The sequence below is a fragment of the Salvia splendens genome, chromosome 9, assembly GCF_004379255.2.
Source record: "Salvia splendens isolate huo1 chromosome 9, SspV2, whole genome shotgun sequence".
NCBI classification, from domain to species: Eukaryota; Viridiplantae; Streptophyta; class Magnoliopsida; order Lamiales; family Lamiaceae; genus Salvia; species Salvia splendens.
The window spans coordinates 31,174,512-31,201,114 of NC_056040.1; the positions used below are offsets into that span (position 1 = coordinate 31,174,512).

General features: G+C 40.8%; 2 protein-coding genes and 1 pseudogene across 4 annotated transcripts; 1 reads left to right on the plus strand and 2 right to left on the minus strand.

Annotated features, from left to right (window-relative positions):
* Nucleotides 1-8,748: 8,748 nt before the first annotated feature.
* LOC121749425 lies at nucleotides 8,749-10,205 on the minus strand (annotated as a pseudogene).
* Nucleotides 10,206-11,660: 1,455 nt separating this feature from the next.
* On the plus strand, nucleotides 11,661-13,428 carry LOC121749765 (transmembrane protein 230-like). The gene is made up of 2 exons (XM_042144395.1): nucleotides 11,661-12,112; nucleotides 13,189-13,428. The coding sequence occupies exons 1-2, from the start codon at nucleotides 11,923-11,925 to the stop codon at nucleotides 13,308-13,310; spliced, it is 312 nt and encodes a 103-aa protein (XP_042000329.1). The 5' UTR covers nucleotides 11,661-11,922; the 3' UTR covers nucleotides 13,311-13,428.
* A 1,853-nt stretch (nucleotides 13,429-15,281) lies between these two features.
* On the minus strand, nucleotides 15,282-17,771 carry LOC121748865. Of its 3 annotated transcripts, none has more exons than XM_042143416.1 (4): nucleotides 17,423-17,770; nucleotides 16,993-17,090; nucleotides 15,664-15,732; nucleotides 15,282-15,584 (listed from the first exon to the last, which is right to left on the minus strand). In XM_042143416.1, exons 1-3 carry the CDS (start codon nucleotides 17,643-17,645, stop codon nucleotides 15,679-15,681), a joined length of 375 nt encoding a protein of 124 aa, XP_041999350.1. In that variant the 5' UTR covers nucleotides 17,646-17,770; the 3' UTR covers nucleotides 15,282-15,584; nucleotides 15,664-15,678. The 3 variants fall into 3 exon arrangements, with proteins under 3 accessions (XP_041999350.1, XP_041999352.1, XP_041999351.1); XM_042143418.1 differs by having other exon boundaries at nucleotides 15,664-15,748; XM_042143417.1 differs by lacking the exons at nucleotides 15,282-15,584; nucleotides 15,664-15,732 and adding an exon at nucleotides 15,733-15,869 and having other exon boundaries at nucleotides 17,423-17,771.
* Between the last annotated feature and the right edge of the window lie 8,832 nt (nucleotides 17,772-26,603).

The following is a 26,603-nucleotide window of genomic DNA, read 5'->3' on the forward strand; positions in this document are numbered from 1 at the left end:
GGGCCATAGAAGCGGCGTGATAACTTTGAGGACAAAGGTCTTGCTACGGAATATTGCCTATACTGCTGGAGTTTAAGTAACACCTTGTCACCTACATTGAATTCCACGTCCCGGCGATGCTTATTTGCTGCTTTCCGCATTCGTTGTTGCGCTCGCTCCAAGTTTTGGCGGAGCCACATAATCGTTTCTCCACGTTGATGAATCAAAGAAGCCACATCTGGTGGCGTTGTTGCCGAAGGTGGCGACGCGATCAAGGGGGGCGGTTCCCTGCCGTAAAGGGCCTCGAATGGCGAAATCCCTAACCTCTCAAGGTGAAAACAGTTCAAAGCTAACTCTGCCCAAGGCAAAAAATTTGACCATTTAGCAGGTCTATCCGCGGTAAAGGCGCGCAGGTACTGCTCCAGGCCGCGATTCCTGACCTCCGTCTGTCCGTCTGTTTGGGGGTGATAGGCCGTCGAGAAATGAAGTGTCGTCCCGCTAAGCCGGAGCATATCCTCCCACACCTCGTTTAAGAACACTGGATCATGATCCGACACCAAAGTCTTGGGGAATCCATGGTGTTTGACTACCGTCTCGATAAACAAGTTTGCAATCTTCAAGGCGTTGTAACGGACTGGTAACAACGCAAAATGGGCATATTTTGATAAGCGATCTACGACCACCATGACACCCGTGTAACCTCGTGACGGCGGCAGGCAGGTGATAAAGTCCATCGAAACATCTTCCCACACCTGTGAAGGAATAGGTAGAGGTTGTAACAGGCCCGCCGGCTTTTGAGTAGAGTATTTGGTCGTTTGGCACTCAAAACAGGAATCAACGAAGTTTTTGACATCCTTCCGCATCCCTTTCCAATAGAACGAGGCCGCCAACCTCTTAAACGTTCTATCTACTCCTGGGTGGCCTGCTGCAGGCGACGAATGATGCTCATGTAGGAGTACCGCTTTAGCCATGGAATCTTTGCTCACATAAACACGACGGTTAAAGTACAATAAACCGTCAACTAGGGACACCGCCGGATCTGCCTTTCCGTGTTGTAAGGATGACTGTAACTCAATCAAATCGGGGGTGGACATCACCTCATTCCGCAGAACCTCCCAAACATCAGGAATCGGGTGTGCGGCAGCCATCAGTGCCCGCCCAATCTCCACTTCCGAGATCGAGGACTCGTCTGGTACCAGCACCGCCGACTTTGGGTCCCCATCTGCCGCGCTCGCGGACTCTCTGTCTGGACCCTCCACATCTCGCCTGGATAAGGCGTCTGCCACTTTGTTTGAAGCTCCGGGCTTGTACTCAATGCGGAATTTGTAGCCCATCAGTTTCCGGGCATAAAATTGCTGGTCAGGAGTTTGAATTATCTGTTGCAACAACTCCTTAAGACTCTTCTGGTCGCTGCGAATGACAAACTCCCGTCCCAGCAAGTACTGACGCCACTTCTGCACTGCTTCGACAATGGCATACAGCTCCTTGTGGTAAGTCGACGAGACCCGGCGCTTCGGCCCTAACTTTTTACTAAAGAACGCCAGCGGATGCCCGTCCTGGAGTAAAACAGCCCCGATTCCGAAATCCGACGCGTCCGTTTCTAGGTAAAAGGTGCTGTCAAAATTCGGAAGGCGAAGGACCGGGGCGGATGACATCGCCTGTTTTAATGCTTGGAAACTGTCCGTCGCTGCTGCAGTCCATACAAAACTGTCCTTTTTCAGTAACTCCGTGAGCGGGCTAGCGATGGAGGCATAATGTTCTATAAACCGTCGGTAGTACCCCGTGAGCCCCAGAAAGCCTCGTAGCTGCTTCACCGTTTTTGGAACCGGCCATACCGTCATTGCCTCAATTTTAGTCGGGTCAGCTTTCAGGTTCCCGTCCGCGATTAGGTGACCCAAGTACTCCACTGTAGAGCACGCAAATGTGCATTTAGATAACTTAACAAAGAAGTGATGAGCCTTGAGGATAGACAATACTTCATGGATATGGCGTGCATGCGCTGGCATGGATGGGCTGTAGATGAGGATATCATCGAAAAATACTATCACCGACTGACGCAAAAGGGGGTCTGAAAATTGCGTTCATCGCCGCCTGAAACGTTGAGGGAGCATTTGTCAATCCAAACGGCATCACTAGGAACTCAAAGTGGCCGTCATGTGTGCGAAATGCCGTTTTAAAAATATCTTCATCGCTCATGCGGATTTGATGATAGCCCGATCGTAAATCTAATTTTGTAAAGAATCTGGCCGCACCCAGCTCATCGAACAACTCATCCGTCGTCGGTATCGGAAAATGATCAGGAATGGTTGCTGCGTTTAATGCCCGGTAATCGATGCAAAAATGGAAGGACCCGTCCTTTTTTCTGATCAGTAGAACCGGCGAGGAGAATGGGCTCTGACTTGGGCGAATCAACCCTGATTCTAACATCTCTTTCACCTGCTTCTCTATCTCATTCTTCTGAAAGTATGGATAATGGTAAGGTTTCACATTTATTGGTTTGGCGTCGGGCAAGAGGTGAATCTTGTGGTCAAACTGCCGTCTAGGGGGCATTCCCGAAGGCAAGCCGAAGACGTCTCCGTGTGAAACCAAGACGCTCCGAATTTCTTCCGGTAGTTCCCGTGGCAATGCCAGCGTCCCATCCTCCGTCGCTGGGTTACTCTCTGTTGGCGGGAGTTGAATTAACTCGAACAACTCCTCCCCGCCCTGTAGTTGTAACAAGGACGAGAACGTCTTCAAGGATACCTCCCTCGCTGATGGGGGCACGAGTTTAAGACACACACGTTTCCCATTCCGAGAAAACTCCAACGTTCCGTCGACATAATCGCTTGTGACCCTGCGCATCTGTTTGAGCCAGATCCTCCCCAGAATCACATCAGGACCATGTACTGGTAAAATGTGTAAATCGACCAAAAACACATGCTTCTGAATGACCAATCTGGTCTGGATGCTCGCAAAGGAACATAGCAATGACTCCCCATTGCCGACATACACTCGGAAAGGACGAATCTGCTGCAGTGGGAGAGCTAACTTTTCCGCCACGTCGGGGTGTAGGAAGTTATGTGAGCTTCCCGTGTCTACCAAGACCCTGACAGGTATGTCCCCGATTACCCCCCTCAATTCAATGTCATCCTCTCGTTGCCGTCCGTCCAGCGCGTAAATATGGGACAAGTCCGCCGATATTACTGGCGGATCCCTATTTTCCTCCTGGCCGTGCTCCGAGTCCTCATCTGACTCCAAATCCTCTCCCATGTAAACCAAAAATCTGCCCCTACAGGAATGCCCTGCAACCCACTTCTATGGGCAATACCAGCATAGGCCGAGCTTAGAACGCTCCGCTCTCTCCGCAGCTGTTAACCGTACAACTGGCAACCTAGGATACTCCGAGCCTTTCGCCTGATTGGAACGATTCGGCTGATTGGTTGATGGGGGCAACGTCGATTGTTGCAGCGGGTGTGTCATAACACGCTGATCACGGTTTTGCCACGGCCGACGGGGCGCCCCTGACGTCGCTGGAGGACGTTCAATGCAACTGTCATACTCTATAGCCAGTGCCATAGCTGCTGCCACTGACGACGGGTTCTGATGCTTAACCTGGTTCTTAACTGGTTGCTGAAGACCTTCCACATAAATTGGGAGCAAAATGTACTCCGGGACCCCGCGCACACGATTAAGCATTGTTTCGAACGTCGTGTGGTACTCTGCCAAGGACCCAGACTGACTCAATTTGGCGATCAATCCAATAAAATTCTGAAAGTATTGGGGGTCGAAACGTCGCCTCACATCCTCCAAGAAATCCGTCCATCTTGCCTGCGGATTGTTCTCACGATAGTTGAACACCCATTCCGAGGCCGGCGGATCAAACAACATAATCACATAATGCAATCTGTGCTCCTCCGGCATTAGCAAGTGCTCGAAATAATATTGCACCCTCGAGATCCAAGTCGCCGCCTCCGAACCGTCAAATCGCGGCTGATGCATCTTGAATTGTCTTGGCTGATCGAACTGCCCCCCGGGCTGCCTAGCCGCTGGATTATCCCAGGTCGTTGGCTACCTGGCACTCGCGGATTCTGCTCTAGACCCCGGTGGATCCCATGCGGTAGATCGTGGTGCGTTGGGGTTCACCCAAGAATTCAAACCCATACTAGGGTTAGGGTTCGGCAAGATCCTAGCGTAGCTGCTCCCCGACGGATCGCCTATTCCCAGTCGTGGCGTTCCAGCTTGCGCCCCTCTGGATGCCTGTGCATACACCGGATATTGGCCGCACTGGGGCAGCCCTCCCGACGGTGGCTCTGGATCCGGTCTTGGCAGCTGAATCACTTTCGATGCGCCGCGGTCCTGTGCTTCCAGCCGCGCGTCTATGCGCGCCTCCAGCCGTGACTCCATGCGAGTCATGGCTGCCAGCACCTGCTCCAGCATGGTCGAACTGGAATCCGTGGATTTGGAAGTTGAAGACAGCGGTTCAAGGCCGCGGATCGTCATAGGTTCCGTATGGTCGTTCTGTGACATGATTCAGTGAGTTCGGGATGAAAGCACCACTTGTTAAGGAAGAAGTTCCTCAACTTCACGATTTCGCAAGAACTAGAGTTTGGGGGAAGGTGCGGACGAGAGAGAGAGAGAAGAATAGAGAGATTGAGAGGAAGTAGTTTATTTCTTGATGAATAAAGTGAATAACAAATCCCCTATTTATAACCCTTCTAAACGTCCTCTACTAATTAGGATGGAAATCCTATTACTACTAGGAATTGGATAACTAACTAATTAACATAAATAAAAGACTCTACTAAATAAGGAATAAAAGACTCTACTAAATAAGGAATAAAAGACTCTAATAAGGAACGTCCCTTAACGAGAGACAAAGTCTAGCCTTCGTATCGGGCCGGCCTTCGTGCCACACGTCGCGAGGACCTAGCTCGTTGGACCGGTTCAGCGTGCTGCCTTGTCGCCGGCAACCTAGTGTCGGCGTTGAGCTCATCTTCTTGAGGCAATTGTCGTTCCTTAAGCCGTGCCGACGGAGGTCCCGTATCAGAGCAACATAGACATATAATATTCAACAATTACATCCGTAAATTTCCAAATGAATCGGACACGACAGTGAATTAAAGCCTAAACTATCAAACGCTCTTTCGAATTTTTATTCATTTGTCTATATAAAAAAAAGTGTTGGACGACTGTAGTGATGCCATTTTAGTTCAGAATCTCTACTATCCCGCCATCCTTAGAGCATCTCCAATGGCGTCGTCAGCGTAGGCACACCGATTTTTCGCGGACGCCGGTGCTGACGTCGAACCATTGCAGCCGGAGTCAGCCAAACCGGCGTCAAAATCGGCGCGCCTACGCCGATTCTTGGACTGACGCCGACTCTCACGGCGCCATTGTTGGCCCCGAATCGGCGTCAGACCGGCGTCAGAATTTTATTTTTTTTATATTTCGAAACACTATATATACGCGCTTTGGACGTCATTTTCATTCGCACCACTTGTATTAACGAGTACTCTCTCTATCTTAATTTTTGTACAAGATCAACAACGAGAAATGGAGAACAACTACGAAGGTACTCCAGTGACGACCGGGTCTCAGACTCCCCCGGCTCCCGTGGAAGGTGGTTGGCCTCCGATGACCGGGTACTACAACATGTACCCGTGGCAGCAGATGATGCCACCGATGGTCGCCGGGGGAAGTTTGCCGGCTTGGTAGGGGGTACCGCCGATGCAACCCCCTATGCAGATGATGCCGGGGTAGGCACCCGGGATGCAGCCACCGGCGCAGCAGATGATGCCACCGCCGCAGGGGACGCCCGGGGGGGAAATCGTCTATCGGTCGGCTTTTGATTTTTCCACCGGTTCTTCGCACACATCGACCCCAACGGATGCACAGTACACGCCGTTTGAGAGCTTCTCCTTAGAGGAGTTGGGTTTTGATATTAACGAGGTTCTGGAAACCCCCATTCCAAGCCGGGGAGTAGGGCGGGGTCGGAGCGCCCCTAAGAAGAAGGGCATGGCCAAGAAGATCGGCGAGTCGTCGCAGCCGGTTGAGGATAGCGGGGTCCGGAGGAAGTGGACGGACGTGGAGAACGTTACGCTGGCCAAGGCGTGGGTGAGTGTCTGCGATGATCCTCTCGTTTCGAAAAACCAGAGGATCGTCAACTTGTGGGCCAAGGTAGCAACAGCCTACAGGGCATTTTGCCCTGAAGGGAGACCGCGCACCGGGGAGGAGTGCCGGAAATGCTGGGACCGAATCAGGTCTGCCGTCTCTCGATTTTCGGGTTTGTACGCCAACGTCCTCCGCATGCGGACCAGTGGCCAAATAGAGGAGGACTGCAGGAGGATTGCGGAGAGAGCCAACCCGGATCCCGGGAAGTACTAAGACTTCACCTACTGGACCTCCTACCTTGTGCTCCACGAGTCGGAGAAATTCCGGGCAGGTGTCGAGGCTGGCTGGCCGAAGAAGCAGAAATTGAACTATACCGGTGAGTATAGCGGCAGCAGCGGTGGTTCCCACGACCTCCCCGAGACGGCCCAGGAGCTCCCCACCCCTCGTTCGTTAGGTCGCCGACCTTGCCCGGTTGGCCAAAGGCGGGCGCAACGGGAAGCGAGGGGGGCACCCCGAGTTCCCAGGAGGTCCAATCGGCATCCCCCCTCGGCAGGTCCATCGATGAGCTCAAATTCTTCGCGCGTCAACAAACGCGCGCTCAAATGGTGAAAACCTTAGCCGACTTCCGGACGGCGGTGGACCCCGAGGAGAAGACTTATATTCGCGTATTGCTCCGGAGCATGCGTGAAGAATTTGAGGGGTTTCAGAGGGATACCGGCGGGAGTAGCGGCGGCGGATGCGACGAAGGGTTGGGCGACGACGGAGGCGAGGACGGCGGCGAGGAGTGATTTTTTATGTATTTTTTTTTGTACTTTTTAATTTTTGTATTTTTTTTAAATTAATGTACTTTTTTTATAAATTATTGTACTTTTTTATAAATTTTAATATTATTATTCAATTTTCATGTATGTGTCTCGTAAATTAAATTCCGTATGTTGCTACGATTGTAAATTAAATTATATAATTGTTATTAGTGATGTGGATAGGCTATGGGAGGGTTATTGCATCTCCAGATGATGTGGCAGGAGGATTTTAGTGCAGATAATATGGCAGTGGGAAGGCTATGGGAGGGCTATTGCATGTCCAGCACCATTGGAGACGCTCTTAGATACAACGACTATGTTTTCGTCTTCACACCTGCCGTGGGCAGCCGCCTTTTCTTTTTTTTTCTTTTTTTTTCTTTTGGCTTATGAAAAAAATACATAAACACTTGTGATATCATAAGCAGAGGATCCTCTGCTGTGGAAAGGATTAGACGTAGTTTTAGGCCAAATGTGAGCAATTTTGTTTTTCTTCTTTCTACTGCTATTTGATATTGCTATTATTTTATTTTTGCTTTTATTCCTTCAGTCATTATATATCTTATTGGTTTTCTTATCAGTATGAGTGCTACTATTTATTTTCTAAATTAAAGAATATAGTAATAAAATATGACTCGTTATAATTGTATAAGCTCATAAATTATTTACTATAGTATATAAGCTCATAAATGACCCAATCTTGCAAAATACTATAAATAACTCTATCAATTAATTACGTATGATTATCTTGCAGTATTCATAAATTATTTAATAGATATAATTATCAATAGAATTATATTTTAAATAACATAAAAGTATCACATTATACTACAAATTATATTGTAAATGATAATAAATTATCACTTAAAATTATACTACTTCCTATCTCCCAACTAAGTTGAGTTGTATTCATTTTTAAGATGTCCCAATTAAATTAAGTCATTTTCTTCTTTGACAAAAAAAACAAAACATCAAATTACTCTTACTTTATTTTGTCACCTACTTACTCTTTCTTTATCCTTTCTACTTTATTCCCCTTATTTGAACACAATTTCTTAATCTATGTGCCAAAAGTTATTACTCAACTTAGTTGGGATGGGGTATAAAACAATCTTGAAAAATATAATGATCACATTGTACAATCTAGTGATAATTACTCATATACTACTGTGGTTTTCGGTTTCCTAAATAAAATGTTATCAAGATATAATTTAGGATTAAGTTGTGAGATTATTTAAATTGGAGGGGTTGACTATGACTAATTATCACATAATTATCCATTTGAGATTGGGTTGTGATATTCAATCTCATGAATCAAACACAATTTATATTAAATCACAAGATACAACATGCAAATCGAACAACCCCAACTAATTTATGAACTTCATAAGACTAATTACATCGGATATCACGATAAAATTATTTTGAATAAACTTGCGAGATTAGTCTATCATTAAGAGAAAACTCATGTACGTTACTTCTTAATTCAAAAACTTCACAATAATTTTGAATATTGTGTTTTTAACTCCAACTCTATGCCAGCATAGACTTATAATAGTTTTAAATAATTTGTATATGAACTTATACAATAATAATGAGTTATACTTAATCACCCTTGTTAATAAGAAAAATAAGAAAATAGTAGCACCCTTATTGATAAGAAAATCGCAAGTTAAATTATGGAAAAATCACAGCAGAGGATCCTCTCCCGATACCATAAGTAATAACTCTGAACTTATCTCTAAAAAAATATGATAGTACTACTTATGAAAGGCATTTCAGTGGTTTGATTACTCCATCCATTGTCTGAACGGTGTTTCCACATACATTTATTCTTGTAGTTTAACATTACTTTATCCAATTTAATTCCACTGCACGGCTCCGCTTTACTGCACTTCAAGCTCACTCCAGTTTCCGTCGCCGATGTTCCTTGTATATCTTTATATGTCACACCGCTAATCTTTAAGCATTCAAAATTTGGGGATTAGGAGGTGCTGAAATTATAAAAGGATACAAACTAAAATATGTTATTACTATGACTTTCTATACTTTATGTATATACCCATTCCACTATATAAAAATAATAATATAGTACATACCAATTCGACTATAAAAAAATATAATACTACTAACATATATACCTACTTGACTATGAGAAAATATGTTTAATAAAATATCAATATTTTGTCGAGATTATATGAAATTGTTCGAAATTATTTTAAGAAAACAGGCTAAAAAAACCTTGATCAATGATATGTGTATACCTGATTGGGACAATTTTTAGTGTTGGGGCAGTAATTCTGGTCAATGATAATAGGGTTTATAACATTAACCATAGTGAGATCCTCGACCTCATAATGAACATTTCTAACAAATCCGTTGCTAGGCCTTGCCCATGTCTTGATTCTCACACCATTTTGGGTCCCACTCAAAACACACGATTTCACCGTCACATTTTCCACTCCTGCTTCATTCAAAGCCCACCCGTGACTTCCAATGCTGCATAAAAATAAAAAATTTGATGTTTATAACTATGTTCATCAAATATTGATGATTCAAGAAAGGATTTATAGTCATGGTGGTACCTTATACCGTGGCCCAGGCCGCCTGCGACGTTTTGAACAAACACGTTGGAGGTTCCGGGACTCATGGAGATGCAGTCGTCCCCGGTGGCAATGCGGGAGTTGGTGACGGAAACTCCCGACGACAGTCCAATGTGAATCCCGTCGGTGTTGGGGCTTTCGTGTCGCGGCAGCCGTGGATGACGATGTGGAACATTTGGCTGTTTATGGAGGTTAATCCATTGATGCTTATGTTGTTCGAATTGAGGAATGCCAGTGACTGGTCATGAAAGAAAATAACACAGAAAAAAGGATTAGTACATGAACTGTGGTTTCAAATTTTCTTTGAAAAAATGGAGTATATTTTAGGGGCTTCATAGGAATAGATACTTTTACACAATAATGAATATATAAATTTGAACAAAATTGTAACATCTATAATTATATTTGAAAAATAATCTTAGCACTTCATTTAATGACAGAAGTACGACACTAGCACTAACCTATCAATAGAGATAGTTCATTTAGTTTAGTATAAAACTCATACATAATCTCCAGAGTTTTACCGTTGCTCCTTGTGGACATTTCTTGCCGGCAGCTTCGCAAGCCCACAAATTGGCGCCTAGACTTGAAAGGCCTTGGCGCAGTCGAATTTTCCGTCGGCTTTTGTACCGTAGAAAAGAACATTGTATGTTCCGTTTGCTGCTAGAATTGATGCTGAAAAGTAGTTTTAAAATGTGACTACGAGAATTTGGAACATTCTTGAAATAGCCATTTTTGTTTTGGTGTAGTGTATTTTTTTTGTTGTGTTTTTGTTAGTGATTTGAACTCGTTTAGTAGCTGTATTTATATGGGTAAGACAAACTAAGAAAATGTTATAAATCCATTCTAAATTTCTAATAATGCAGTGATCATTTTGTGGATATATAGTAATCTTTTACCGTATTAAATAAAAGAGTCAACTTACTATAGTACATAAATAAAGACTAATATATAATAAATTTCAAAAATTTTAGACCACATAAAGCAATAAATTCCCTTGGTAACTATTCTTGGTATTCTTCTTATACTTTGCTGTTGGTACTCTTGTCCCACGTATAAATTTTATAAAAAATTATTATAAATAAACACTATATAATTTCGTTAATTAATTGGATAAATAAATCATTACAATTTTATTTTTAAATTTTGAACTGACTAATTTTATTTTTCAGGTAATATAATATTGGTACAATGATTTAAGATATACGGAGTATTTTTTAAGTTTAATATATTTAAAATTAGTATGTCTTTTGGACACATTTATTTGTCTCTTGAATAAGACTTCTAATTTTTTAATATAACAGATTTTACCAATCTGTACCAAATTAATGAAAATAAGTATTTCTGCTACAGGTTAATTTAATCTTTATAAAAAATATTTACTACATATATTTAAATATTGATCCATGTCTTTGGATACGGAGTAGCATAAAATTCTTGTGCCAATTGTCTAATTCGTCGAGGTACCTACAAATTGACACGAGAAATAGTCATTAGGTCTGCTGCTGTGGATACCATTTGGTCTAATAAAACCGAATTTGGTCCAAAACATTCATTTTTTTAAAAACAGATCCATAATAAATAAAAATGTTGCCGGAGTAGTCCTTTTTTTTATGGTACCGTCAAAAAACTAACGGTCAACACTAATTTCACGGTGGCATGACAGTTAGTTTTTTGACGGAATCGTAAAAAAAGGACCACTCTGACTAGGATTTCATTTGGTAAGGATCTATTTTTCAAAAAGTGAATGTTTTGGACCAAATTCGTATTTTGGTCATATATTTAAGACCATAATTAGCCTTTACTTTAATTAATATTCAAAATCTTGGCAAAAAATTTTAAATATTCAAAATGATGGCAAAAACTCGGTCTTTTAAATAATTGTAGATTATAAATTCTAGCTAATTGTGACTTTCAATGTTAGACACATTTCTTACTGATTTATCGGGAATATGTATATAGTACTACCTTCATCCCAAGGAAGATGATTCCTTTTTTGGGTCGCACGGGATTTTATGCACATTGCACTTATATTTTGTATGTTAGGTAGAGAGAATAAAGTAGAGATGGATGGATTTTTATTTGGTGGAGAGAATAAAGTAAGAAAGAAGAACAAAGCAGAGATAAATGAGTTTTTAGTTTTACAAATAGGTCATCTTTGATGGACAAATTAAAAAAAAAAGTCGGTCATATTTGGATAGACGATGAGTAATGAAATAATGCACCGGTGACGACACTATACTTGAAGAACTGCAACTAACAAAGCGTGTGATTGAAAAAGGCAGTGCAAAATCAGTTGTTCTACACTGTTAATTCATTCCTTCCCGAGTAACAGCTCGCTTCTCCTCAATCAAGCTTATAATTAGCATCTCCTTTCTCCTCACTTTTCCAATCGAATCAAGTTGTGAAGAAAAAGAAAGATAAAAAAACATTTTGAAGCAATCTCTAGAATGGCATATGTCGACCACGCGTTCTCGATTTCCGACGAGGACATCATGATGGAATCCTCATACAGTTTCAATAACAAGCCCCCCATCAAGGAGATCGCCCTCGCCCTATCCCTCCTCGTCTTCGGCTTGCTCGGAATCGTCCTCGGCTCCCTCATGGCCGTCAATAAAGTCGGCGGCGACCGCGCTCACGGTAATCTCTCAATTTACCCTTCCTAACTGTCTTTCCCTTTTTTTCAAGGGTTTTTTTATTGTGAGGTCGATTCAGAAAAATGTTAGGGTTTTAAGATTTGTATGCTAGTTCAAATTAATTACTTACTCTTTCAATCCATGTTTTACCATTTTGTTATACTCTAATTTCTTAGAGCTTGGAGTGGTGTTGCTCTCTTATGGTAATGGCATATGATCAAAATGCATACTTGTTCAGTTAATCAAAGTGATTTGAACAAATAGAAAAAAATAATACTCCATCCCTCTGTTCCTTTGTAGTAGAGACATTTCTTTTCGACACAGAATGTAAGGAATATTGTGTTAAATGAGTTAAGTAAAGGGAGGATAAAGTAGGAAAGGAAACAGTTAGAGAGATGGAGAGAGAATAAAGTAAGAGAGAAGAAATGTGATGTGTTTTGCCGAAAACGAAATGACTCCGCTACAGGGGACAACCCAAAAAGAAATATGACTTAGCTACGGATGGAGTACTAGTGATATGTTTTGTGGCTGGCTTAATACGAGTTCAATAGATTACAATATGGGAAACTCTTCCCATAATTACTGATACATCAGCTCAATGTTAGTCTTTCCCTTTGCAAGAGATTTGAATGTGGGAATTTGAGGCTATTTACTATATGACTATATAAGTTCAGTGGTATTGTGAATTTGTGATCTCTTCCTTGCGTGGATATGTCAACGACAGAATCTTGAAACTCGTCTAGGTTTGATCTAGTGTATGGGGTTATAAGTTCGTTGGTTGGACTTTATATCATAAGATTAGAAGCTGCTTATGTTGATGTTATGATTGATATGTAACTATTGTGCAAAATTCATGTTTATCTATCTCCATTTCAATCAATTGACGATTGGTGTAGCTGCTTTTATCGTTTTCTGTCTTCTGCTAACCCCTTCGTCTCTCGACTTAATGCTCAATGATGGAGGGACTATATAGTCCAACTCCCTGATCTATTTTTGTATTGTACCATTACATTTTGTTTTCTTTGCTCCATTTCACCATGTTCCGTTATCCACTTGCTCGTTATTGATCTGTGTTTGCAGGGACTTTTTTCGCCATGCTAGGTGGAATTTTATTCCTTCCTGGATTCTACTATACACGGATTGCATACTATGCATACAAAGGTTACAAAGGTTTCTCCTTTGCCAACATACCTCCTGTCTAGCTATGTTTTGCCACTCCATAACAATGTACAGATATACCTCTCTGTTCTCTTCTGTATCCATTGTGCTTGTGTTTCTGTAAATTGTGACAGTTTACATGTATAAATAATCTTAATTTTATGTCTCGATAGTTAAGTTTGTTGGTAAATGCTTTGAGCTGTCGACACAGGATAAGAAACTCGATGTAGTTAGATAATCTCCAATGGTACACTAAAATTCAAAATGGAGTTTTGAGTAGTAAATCACTCTAGTCCAAAAATGGAAGCCTGTAAGATAAATATAGAGAGGATGTTTTGAAGATCTAAGTAGTAATTTCTGCATAGCTAAAGAGCAAGATATATGTGAAACTCTTGTAGTGAGATTTCACCTTTTTGTAAGGATTGTATTTGGCTTTGGCACGCTTTTAATGCAAAATTGGTAAAGTATGAAATATGTAGAAAGAAAAAGTGATTGGACTATTGATAGTCGAGAATGAGGCTCATCTCGTAAGAGAGAAAAACATACCAAAAAAGAAAGATAGTCATTTTTGTGGGACGGGCCTAAAATTGAAAAAGAATACTTTTTTTTATAGGACAGAAATTGAAGAGATGTTTGAGTACAGCTTCTTTGTCTGGTTTATGAATTTCTAAAACAGGAGACATACAAACATGGGGTTGGTTGATTTGGAAGGCAGATCACAATCATCATTATTATCTTCAAACGGACAATTAATGTTTAAATCGAATAGTTTGAACTTTGAACTGTAATTATGAGAGGGGACATTTACTTCTAAGCTAATCATTCTTACATGTGATATAATTAATCCAATGTTTTAAACTAGTCTATTTTCTCCACTAATCTTTTATGCAAAAAAAGGCCCCTCCCTCCACATGCTTTACATTGTAATCTTTTGGTCTTTCAAATTTCCTAGTGATTGGCTTTTATGAGTTTTTGCACATAAAATACTTATAATGTAGAAAATGGTGTGAAACAAATTTTACCCTGAAGTGCTTTCTGTAACTTTTGCCTTTTAAATTTATATATCCATGCGTACAACTTTTAACAGAAGAAAAATACGGGCCAGAATATTACAAAGTGGCATATATAATAATGTGGGCTCTGTCATCCCCTAATACTATTTCTACTACATTCTTTTTTTCGTACATTACTGATTACGCCATAAAATTTATCATCTTCAAATTGTTCTCTCTTATTTTACTAATTATGTATTAAAACTTATACCGTCCCCAAATTGTTTATTTATATGGGACGAAGGAAGTGAGATTAAAAGATGTAAAAACCTAGTCTTCAAAACAAGACCTAAAATCAAATGATCACAGTGCAAGTAACAAAAATGTTAAACTTGCACATTGATCATTTTAAAATATTAATATACAAAAAGAAAAAGAAAAAAACTACAAACAAAATTTGAAAGTTACTCTATTTGTCTGTCCCATCCAAATGCTTCTTTTAAGCACTCATTTTAGAAAAAGATATTTAATAATTAAAGTGAAAACATAATAAAGTAAGAGAGAGCACATAAAGAAGTGTCTTGTTTATGTTTGATTAGGTTATTTGATCAAACATCACTCCTACTTTAGGCTAAAACTCAGAAATTGAAGTCGCAAGGCAATATATAGTACCAAAATAGTACTCCCTTCGTCCCATAGTAGATGTCACACTTTCCTTTTTAGTATGTGCCACAAAAGCTGTCACATTTCCTCTTTCAGAAAAAGTTCCTTCTCACATGAATTAAAAAATTATATTTTCTCTCACCACTTAACACACAAAATAACATCTCCTAAAATCTCGTGTCATCTCTCAAGTGTGACATCTACTATGGGACGGAGGGAGTACCAAAAAACCAAGAAAATACAACAGATGAGATTAAAATTAATAAACAAACTTATCACATTGAGTTTTATAGTAATTGCTGACTGTAGCAGATCACCATTTCATCTATAACAAACTCAGGAACAAATGAAAGGTACAACTGAACAAAAAAAGTAGGCACTTGGTATTACAAATTGCCAAATATTATTAGTTTTGTAACATAAATTAATAGAAACAGCTATAAAAAGTTTTGTTTCCTCTGCAGACTAACAAAATAGCAACAACGTAGTAGTATCACACAGAGAGGTTGCTAGATCATGAACAATAAACAGTTAAATAGAGACACTAGTAGTAGTAGTAGTAGTACACATCGCCAGAATATTTCCCACAAAATCTGTGACCAATCAGTAATTTGGTATCCCAAATTTCATTCAATTTAGAAATGAAATTTTTGTCCAACTTGGCTGCAAAAACAAAATTCCAAGATTAGGGGACAAGTTTAGTACAGTACAAGCTCAGGGAGAAAATTAATGGAAATCTTACCAGCTTGTTAGCGCATCACACATTCTGTGTTTTGCTCGGTTTAACCTGTGGTTTTTCCTCGTTCTGATTCTGCAGTCGATGTCATCTGACAAAGGGTAAGATTTTTCGTTGAATGTGTTTGAGTTTGCAGTTTATTCTTAAACCACAAAGGGAACTCTCTAGAAACATATTGCAAATGCCTTGCTACATGCAACTAACATCGGACCCTGAAACGACCAACCTACACTTTAGTGAAGGGTAATCTATTACTCACCTGGGCAACTCGAGAAGTTTCAAAACATCAACTTTCTTATGGTGTTATCACAAGATATGAGTGACCCAACACAATCGGGGGAGCTCCATGGACGAGGAGCCTATAGAGAGCCAGCTAATCTCCCATAATGACAACTAATACTCCTAGATGTAGATATAGATGATAGAAGGTTTTTTTGGATTGTTAGAAATAGGTTAAGGAATGTAATGAGGAGGTCTCAAGGTTTTTGGATTGTTGGCAATACGTCAAGGAAAGTATCGAGGGGATTCATATACTTGAGCAGCAGAGAGGACCAGACATGATCCTCCACCCGCCGTACGTGAGTTTTTTCAGTTAGATAATACTTATAGACCAAAAGAGTCAAACATATTTCCATCTTCTTTTTCTTATTTTCTCACCATAAGTTCTTTGTCTGAACAAGATACAAGGGAACTAGCTAGGTAGAAGTTCATTCCAAGAAGAGATTGGAGGAGATCAGGTCAAAAAGAAAACCTACAGTGTGAGCAACCTCTTACTCATACATGTAGTATTAAAAATTCCGCAACATCACTAAACCGTCTATCCTCAACAATAAGTCGAACATTTATTAAAAGAATGACAAGTAGGCACATAATTTTTAATAACCTATATTGTACAACTGCACACCCTCTTAATCTTCTACTCCATTAGCTTGAAAAGAATAATTTTCACCAGATTATGCAAATAAGCTATGCTTTCCTATACTATTATCTTCAAAGTGCACTCTTTCTCCGGCTAGTCGCCTCTTACTCCAACGACAACAAAATGAGTTCATCCTGATTTCTTCCTAGTAATCTTTCAGTAATGCCCGCCCCCGCGAACATAACCAGCTTACCCAATCCAAATAAATTCAGCCCATTCTTCCACAAAGAACTAAACTTTCAACCTTGAAAAGAATAAAAATCTAAACTTTCCCCCTATTGATGAAATGCAAATTTAAAGAGAGGGATAGTTGCAGGAAGGAAAACACCCAAAAAATTGAAAAGTAACTAAACTTCCCAATAACAAAACAAAATATGGTAGTAGTAGCCATGAAACCCTCAGTCACACAAAATTACCTTTCCATTGCTTTCATAGTAATCATCCAATGCCCACTGATATTTTGACTGATTCAAGCCAAACCAGTGTGCAACATGCTCGTCTAAACTCGCATACGCTGCATATATACATCAAATCAAATCAAACTAAAATAAAATCTTTAATGTTACCAATGCACATTTGACACCTAGATATTTGTGGGGTAGTAATAAAATACAAAATCTCTATAGTGTGAATCCATTGTAAAATTTCATGCCTAATGAAGCAACCACACATTGTAAAATTTCAAGATTTTATAAAAAATACATTATCAATCCAGCCTCAACCGTTACCCTCTGGTGATATTTTTTATTTATGTTATTTTGTCATTTGTACAATATTTAAAGTTTGCATTTGATTAATCCTGATAAATTAAAAAGAAAAAGAAAAGGGTACAAATGAGAGTAGTACCAGTTTGAAGCTTGGCTAGAGCGTCCCAGAAGAAAGTAAAAGAAGAAGGGTTTTCTTTATAGAATTGGGCAGGCGGAGCCATCACTGGCGGCGGCGAGGGAGCTTGGAGAGATTCCCGCTTGGGCTCTGCATTCGGCGTGGATGGAGGCGTCATGAACACCGTGTAAGGCCCGATCTTCCCGATCCTCGGCAGCGGAGTACCTGATTCACTCTTCATTGCCATTTTTAATTCGATTGCGAAATTGAGAGAGCTGAATTCTTTCTTCTGCAGTCTTTAACTTTTCCCTTTCTTTAAGACAAGGCGCAGAAGCGAAGCGAGATTAGATTTAGCTTAGATTGGAAGAAGGCTGCTGTGTGTGGTTTTTTTTTTAAGACCATCCACGATAGGAATAGCCCAGCAATAGCCATAGCTAGCCACTGCCACATTATCAGCACTCAAAATCCCCCTGCCACATCATCAAAACAAGCAAATAGCCCAACAATAGCCCAGCCATAGCCTAGCCACATAATATCCACATCACTATTAACAAATATATACAAAATGAAATAATTAACAATCACACAATATACGAAATTTAATTTACGAGACATATACGGGAAAAGTTTAATAATAATATTAAAATTAAAAAAGTACAATAATTTAAAAAAATACATTAATTTAAAAAAAATACAATAATAAAAATGAGTGTCAATTCACTCCTCGTCTCCGTCGCCGCCGCCTCCGTCGCTGTAGCCACCATCGTCGCCGCCACCACCGCCGCCGCCGCCGCCGGTCTCCCTCCGTGCCGCCTCCAACTCGTCCTGCAGGCTCATGAGCAAGGTTTGAAGCACGCTCTTCTCCACGGGATCCGTCGCCACCCGCCATTCGGCCATCGTCTTGATCAACTGAGCGCGCGTTTGGGCGCGAGCGAAGAATTTAAGATCCTCGGTGGATTGGCCAAGGGGGGATGCCGACTGGACCTCCTGGGAAGCCCCGGCGTTCCCCCTCGCCTCCCGCTGAGCGCGCTTGCGCCCCATCGGGCGAGGTCGGCCACCGACCGAACGCGGCGTGTGGAAGTCCTGCGTCGTCTCGGGGAGGTCGTGGGAACCACCGCTGCTGCCGCTGAAATCGCCGGTGTAGTTCAGTCGTTGCTTCTTCGGCCAGCCAGAGTCGACACCTACTCGGAACTTCTCGGACTCGTTCAGCACAAGATAGCAGTTCCAGTAGGTGAAGTCCTTGTATACCCCCTTCAGTGGGAAGGCTTTCTCAGCTATTCTCCTGCAGTCCTCCTCCGTTTGGCCACTGCTCATCATGCGGAGTGCGTTGGTGTACAAACCCGAAAATCGGGAGACCGCACCCCTGATTCGGTTCCAGGCCTTCCGGCAATCCTCCCCGTTGCGTGGCCTCCCCTCCGGGCAAAATCTCTTGTAGGCTGCTGCTATCTTGCCCCACATGTTGACGATCCTCTGCTCGTTCGAAACGAGAGGATCGTCGCAAACACTCACCCACGTCTTGCAGAGCGCGACGTTCTCCTCGTCCGTCCACCTCCTCCGTACCTCCTCCTCACCCGGCTGCGACAACTCGCCGACCTTCTTCTTCCCTTCTTCGCGGGGGCGCCACGCCCCCGCTCTGCCCCCCCTTCAACGAGAGTTTCCGGAGCTCCGGGAGTATCAAACACCAAGTCATCTAAGGAGAAATTATCAAACCCCAAGGGCGTTTGGGTCGATGTGTGCGATGAACCAGTCGAAAAATCTAAACTGGGGCGATAGACATCCCCGTCGTCGCCGGGGACCCCCCAGAAGTCCACTGTGTAGCCGGTACGACCCCCGGAGTCCCCTGTGTCGGAGGTACCCCCCCGGGCATCATCTGCATCCCGGGTGCCCATCCCGTTGGTGCCCACCCCGGTATCGCCGGATACTCGGCGGACTCCCCCCCCGTTGGTGGCCCGGAATACATCTGCTGCCACGGGTGCATGTTGTAGTACCCGGGCATCTGACCCCATCCACTTCCCACGGGGATCGACAGAGTTTGTGACCCGCTACTCCCAGAACTAGGCTCGTTGTTGAGATTCATTTCCCTTGTTGATCTTGTACAGAAATTAAGATAGAGAGAGTACTCGTTAAAACAAGTGGTGCGAATGAAAATGACGAGCAAAGCGCGTATATATAGTGTTTCGGAAAAAAAAATTTAAATTTCGCGCTAGGCGATCCGGGCGCTGCAATAGCGCCGAACGGACCGCCCAGCGCACCGCCCAGCGCCGGCGCTCGGCTGGGCGCTCGGCTGGGCGACATTGTGGATGGTCTAAAGGAGGTAAAGTGAACTGTCGTCTTTGGAGTGTGAAATGCTGCACACTGTTACAGATACAGGGCTATTGCTTTAATCTTATTTAAAATTATTATTATCATTTTTTAATGAACGTTTTTTTCAGTTATACAAGTAAAAATACTACCTCCGTCCCGGGTAAGATGACACATTTTTTGGTCGGCACGGAATTTTAGTAATTATTGATTAATATATTTAATTGGATAGAGAACAAGTGGTTGAGTGTATTAATTGAAGAGAGGGTTTTCAAAAAAGGAAATGTGTCATCTTAGTTGAGACAAACTAAAAAGGAAAACTTATCATCTTAAATGGGATGGAGGGAGTAAAATATAGCCTAAAACAGAAATAACATTATCTCTATTTTTCTTTCCTCTTACTTTATATTCTCTTTGCGTAACTCACAAAAAAATACTTTCTATATTTCATAAAAATAGGTCATACTCCCTTCGTCCGCCATTTAAAGAGTCATTTTGATTCGGCATGAGTTTTAAGAAATTGTTTGACTTTTTAAAGAAAAGTAAAATGAGAAAGTGAGTGGGGTGTGGGACCCATTTAAAGTATTAGTTTTATATTGGATTGTAAGTATAAAAAGTTGGTGGAATGTAAGGTCCGCATACTAAAAGTGTAATAAAGTAAATGGTTCTATAAACCATTGATAAACCAAAATGGTAAAAAAGGTTCTTTAAATGATAGACTGAGGGAGTATTTTTTTAACTTTCTATAAAAATAATCCATATATATGAAAATGCATTTCAATATCATTTGATTTGTACACTTATTGATGCATTTAGACTTCTATTGGTTTATTACTTTGCTGGCAAATTATATTTCCTAATATTTTTCTTACTTCTTTATTTATATCTTAATTAATCCAAACTATTTCCATTTAACACTACTGCTTTAATTTATTTTGATCACATATTAAGATATCAATAAAATTCCAATCAGGAGAAATATTGACGATGGATATAAAATAGATTATCATTAAACACTCACTAAATTTGTGAAAATGGGCAGTGAACTTGACTTTTCCTTGAAAGAGATATGTATAAGTCTAGATATAGTATTCATGAGTTTTTTCCCAATCTATGTTTTTATAATTAAATCAATTGAATGTATGGAACACATGTTACAAACTTCAACTTGGGTACACCAAGGATATGGAATTTCCAAATTGGCCCGAATTTTTGGTGAAAGCAAATAACCACTTGGCAAACCTTAAGGATAATCAAACAAGGACAACAAAGGCAACAACTAAAGAAACAACGTTGAGGACGTCTCAGGGTGATGCTGCCCACAAACCCAAAGGGGAAGGTTCGGGCCTCGTTAAAACCTTTCAGGACCAAAAACCCAAAGGGAAAAAAGATCTCAAAAGGAAAAAGAGTACCCAAGTGAGTAGCACCATGAGACAATCTAAAATTTTGACACTGGTATTGAGGATCCAGGGATCGTTCCTATCCTCCTTCTCATATCTCTAGGAGGTGTTACAATACTAGAACATGGGGGAACTGTAAGTAGAGTAGGCTATATGTGGTCGATTTAACTTGGAACACAATCCTTGCCGCATCAAATAACATCCCATTAAAGATATGGAAAGGGACGGGCCTCGTTAAATCTTTCAGGATCAAAAACCCAAAGGAAAAAAAGATCTCAAAAGGAAAAAAAGTACCCAAGTGAGTAACACCATGAGACAATCTAAAATTCTGACACTGGCATTGAGGATCCAAGGGTGTTTCTTATCCTCCTTCTCATTTCTTCGGGAGGTGTTGCAATAGTTGATCATGGGGGAACCGTGTGTAGAGTAGGCTATTTGTGGTCGATTTGACTTGGAACACAATCCTTGCCACAAAAAATGACTTCCCATCAAAGATATGGGGGTTGTCAGCCTTCCAAATGAAGTAAATTAAGGCCATGAGAGCAATACATAATACGCCTTGCTTTTTGCACGATAGCTCTCTTGATAGTTGTGATTCTTCTACGAAGGCCAATCCAGAATCTGACCTCCTCCAAAATTTTCTATGTTTCGGTACATTTGAAGAAAAGATGCTCAATTGACTCATGCAGTGTGCAAAGAGCACATGATTTGTTAATAGTCTTGTACTTGTAATCTACAGTGAAGAGCAAGCCAAGCAATGAACGAATACCTCGGCAGGATGAAGTCCTTCCACACAAATTTCGACCAAAATCTTCTTTTCCCTATTGGTTGATGAAAGCTGCTCCTTTTGTTCTTTTCTTCGGATTCTCCTGTCATCGTGGACTGCTCAGGCTAAACTGTCAAACTGATCCAGCTGGCCAATGTATGCCCCTTTTTACCTACGACTGTGGTTAAATGGGTCAAGTGGAAATTCAAACTGATCAACTTGACTTAATTTAACCTTGAGTGTGCAGATGGAGGAACTCAGGGCTTTCAAAACCTTAACCTACAATACTATAGATTTAGTAAAGGGAAGTAAGGATCGATCCCACAGAGACGATGTGTTCTACATTTGTTGAAGACAAGATGGGAATGGCTACTGCCAAGCTTTACGGAGTGGGTTAAGTTAAACTACTGGACTAACTGAACTGATCAACTTGCTAGACGGAACTAAAATCTACTTGATCAACTCATACTACGATTTCCTGAAATGTCCAAACATAATAAAGTGAACGAATGTCAGTCTTCTACAAAACGTACGGCAAAGTAAACCTCTTCTAACAACTTCATCTTCCTCGCAGAATCAAAAGAAAACCGAGTATAAGCAGATCTGAACATTTCCGGACACTTGTAACCCAACAAACTTAACTTAACAAACTTGCAGCTTCAAAACTACGCTAAGTAATTAAACTACATCTCCGTAAATAAACGACATAGATATAATCATGCAGAAATCACAAATCAACTATCAGATCTAAACATCCTAAAACACTTTATCCATGATTTCTTCACAATCAAGCAGAATTCGTAAGTTAAAGCCAGATCCAACAGATTAAACAGTAGCAAAACACTCAGCTAAGGCATTTATCATACATCATAATTCAAAAGTAAATCAGAGAATTCATGCATGGTAAACAAAATATTTCAACGTTAACCAAAATCATAACACCAAATCTAATGCATTATGAACATCCAGAGTTTGCTACAGCATAAACGTAGACCCAACTGAAACAAAATAAACTAAAATAGAGATTGTTTCATCGTCCCTTCTCAGAACGGAATTACAGAAGCAAATTGCTAAAAGTGCAAGAACCAACACCCAACCACTACTAGACTAGAAACACTAAAATCAAGTATGCGTGTGACAGAAATCATGAGTTTTGAGTGTTGGGAGCCACCATTTCAACCCAAGGGGAGAGCTGAAGTCAAGATGAGTGTTGCCTCCTTCCTCTTCTCTATTTCCATTTATAGGAAGGCGTGAGGTCTTGATCCCTAGGGCAACTATCCTTCGAAAAGTCTCCCTTGCCCCTTGCCTTTGGGGACCTTTCTTGTGTTGCGCTCCATCTCCTAATCTGATGCTCCTACCGCATGCCATATAATCTGACTTGAACTGTTTGGGCAACAAATTAACTTATTTTCCTTGATCCGTTCATCCGCCCAACTGATCTGTTAGATTAGACGTTAGATTACAGAATGGGGTGTAGTTTTATCACGGAACACATGCATGAAACGAACCTTATCAGTTGAACCAATCATGCGTTTCTTGTGTGCTTTTCGGGTTGTTCCACTTGGTCAGAAGATGGACAACTTTTTTCTCTTGAACACTTCAAAAGCAAGTCGTCTCGGATTGAGATAATGTGCTTGAGTACAAGTGAGTCATGTTTTGTTTTTGGTCTCCATTCCCAAAACTCTGCATCAAGGATGATCTTCATATGATCCTATTGGATCCACAGCGTGTCTTTCTTGGTAAACAGATTCCATAGGATTTTTGCATGAAGGGCGGAGTTCCACATTTCCAACTTCCAAGTCGTGAAGGCCGAGACCCTCCTTTTCCTCTGGTAAGTAAACGTCCTTCCAAGTGACATTCGCATTCTTCGACCACCAAAGGAGTTGTCTTGAAATAGTCACGATTATTGTGATATTCGTCCCTTGAAGAGGAAAAGCTTGGAGCCAATATGCCTCCAACCCCTACAAACAAGACCGAATGAGTTCTAAACGTCCTACAAAAGAAAGAGACTTACCCTTCCATTTTTTTACGGTTGAGGCTATCTTTTCAGTCAATTGGGAATAATCTGCCACAACAGGTTGTCTGCAGGGCTATTGTAGTCCCATGACATTCCAAGTTTTCAGAATCATCTAGACGGGTTAGCATGCAACGATGACACGTCCTTGAGACGGGCTGAACATGATGAAGAGCACTTCTATGAATGATTTTTCTTTCTCACTTTCCTCGGATCAATATTGTTTTTGGGCAGCGAAAGCGTGAATCAAATAAATCAGATAATAATTGCGATCTATATAGCATATTATTTAGACAAAATCTATTCTCGTAATTATCACATGTATCATGCTCGTAACTTGAATTAAACATACTTTAAGTATAATTGAAACCTAAAACATGCTTTTCTACGTAGTAGGAAAAATACCTTGATGATTTTCCAAAGAATCAACGATAGCTCGCTACTTCTCCTCGTGAAGATGTCAAGTACTAGACCACGGATCTTTTGGCTGGTTCTCGAACTGTATTCCGATATCAGTGTGAACTGATCTCCCCGGGACTTGAATAAATAGGGCAGAAAAAAATTCAATCTCACAGAGGAGAGCTGAAGGAGAAAAATCATCCCCTACGGTATATGGGAGTGGACTAAAATTTTGAGGAAAAATAAAGTATATTTTCTGTCTCATTTATTCTCTCCTATTTATATTAAGTTCCTTTTGAGCCCAGACATAGATCTATGGAAGGTTTTGGATATGACCTCCCCCAATTAGTTTTTTACTAATTAAATTGAACTCCAATTTAATACAAGCTTATATTGGAATATTATTAGCAGCCACTACGAAATAATATTGCAATGGCCATCCAAATCTGAAATTACAAGTAATTTGGGTTTCCGTGTTGTTGTTTATTTCCCGCTATTAAGATATAAATGTCCACTAATTAATTAATGTCTGCTATAGATATAATCAATTAACATCTTATTAATTCCAAGAGTGGACTCAACATGAAACACTCATTTATTATTCATAGAGTAATCAAACTCCAACTAGCTAGGTTCCGAATAATAAAACCTTGTTTCGCGCTCCTCTTGAGGACATTATCAAACGAGACTCGCCTAGCATACGATTCAACATAATAGCAATCTTAGCACCGCTAGATATTAATCACCACTACCCAATATATTAGGATTGTTGGGTTGCGAAAAACCTGCACCATTTGATAAGTCAAAGTGGTGCATAATCAATACTGTATGCTCTATGCTAACGTACATTGATTAAGAAGTAAACATTTATCAAGACCTCGTCTTTCAGTAGATAGAATAAAGACTTGTCTCGGCGTTAGATCCGTTCAGTGCTCTACCACACCAATGTCATATTATTTCAGTAAGACCTAGAAATATGCGGACTAACATTGCAACCATTTACGATAGGTAGTCTAGGTCTATCTAGGTTGTGAAATTCTTATTTTTCTTTGTTCAGAACTGACCGTGTTACCTTAAATTGAACGTCGCCCAAAACCGGTCTACTAAAACAAAGACTTAGACTTTGTTAAGTTGCTTATACATTGAAATATGCAATAAACATCCATTAAATGTAATACATAACAACATTACGATAAAAATAATCTGTTTAATTCTTGGAAAATAAAATAAGAGTTTTTACAGTATTCAATCACTCGAAAGGTGATTTCTAGTATACAAACTCTAACAAAATTTGCTACATGTCCATAAATTGCATATTTTATCTATTTTGGTATTTTGACATGTTTTGTGAGAAATGTGCAAATTAGAGCCTAAAAATATAGCTAAAAGTCGCAGTTGGAAATCTGGAGCTTTCAAGAGGCCCAACGGTCCGCTGCAACACAGCCAACGACTGCTGAACAAGTAGCAGTCTGCTTCGAGAAAGTGGTGTTGAGAAAGATGAACACGCCCAGTGACCACTGGGGTGTGCGCAGCGACCGCTCCAGGAGATCCAGTAGCTACGGGATGATTGCCAGCGACCGCTGAAACAGAGTGCAGCGACCGCTGATCAAGAGACAGAAGCTACGGAACATTACACAGCTACCGCTGGCCAAGGTGCAGTGGCCCACTGGGAAAACGCGGCACACAGATTTGACCTACTTTCTCCCCAAGATTTACCTTACTGTGCTGAATATATATCATAATTATGGTGCACGAAAATTGGGCTATAAATATCCCCTCAAGCTTCCTCATTAAGGATCTTCTTTTTGCTGCATAATTCCAGAGAGTAATATATGAGAGTTCTACATTGTTAATCATGTGCAAGGGTTTGAAGAAGGATTCAAGAGAAGATCAAGGCTACAAGGATTCAACCTTTGGGTTTTATTACTTTAGTTCTTATATTTTTATTGTGTCCCCTGAAAACTATGTCTTTAGATTATTCAATCATGTGTAACTAAATTCATAGAATTCTAGAGATGTGTTAGTAACGACTTTGGTTATACAATTCCTATTTATTTAATATTCGTTTTGTTCATTACTTCGTTTCTATTCTAAGTGTTGGATAATTGTTTCACGTTTGAGTGACACATTCTGTGATGATCTATTGACTTGCTACATAATCATGAGAGGAGGTTGGCGAGTTAGAAAGACTTAGTTGACACTACAATTAGCTTCCTTCAAAACGGCACTGTTAATTGAGAGTGAGGACATCTTGAGGGTCTTAGGAGATTTTAGGAGTTACAAATCTAGGATTGACACCCCTAGTGTCTGTAATCTACTTTGTAC

What these genes read in the sequence shown, in the direction of transcription:
- LOC121749765 (XM_042144395.1), top strand. Translation starts at nt 11,923, where the DNA reads ATGGCATATGTCGACCACGCGTTCTCGATTTCCGACGAGGACATCATG. An exon ending in CGGCGGCGACCGCGCTCACG is followed by an intron (nt 12,113 to 13,188) that starts GTAATCTCTCAA and finishes CTGTGTTTGCAG; the next exon opens with GGACTTTTTTCGCCATGCTA.
- LOC121748865 (XM_042143416.1), bottom strand. Translation starts at nt 17,645, where the DNA reads ATGGCAATGAAGAGTGAATCAGGTACTCCGCTGCCGAGGATCGGGAAG. An exon ending in TCTAGCCAAGCTTCAAACTG is followed by an intron (nt 17,091 to 17,422) that starts GTACTACTCTCA and finishes GTATATATGCAG; the next exon opens with CGTATGCGAGTTTAGACGAG. An exon ending in ACTATGAAAGCAATGGAAAG is followed by an intron (nt 15,733 to 16,992) that starts GTAATTTTGTGT and finishes CATCGACTGCAG; the next exon opens with AATCAGAACGAGGAAAAACC.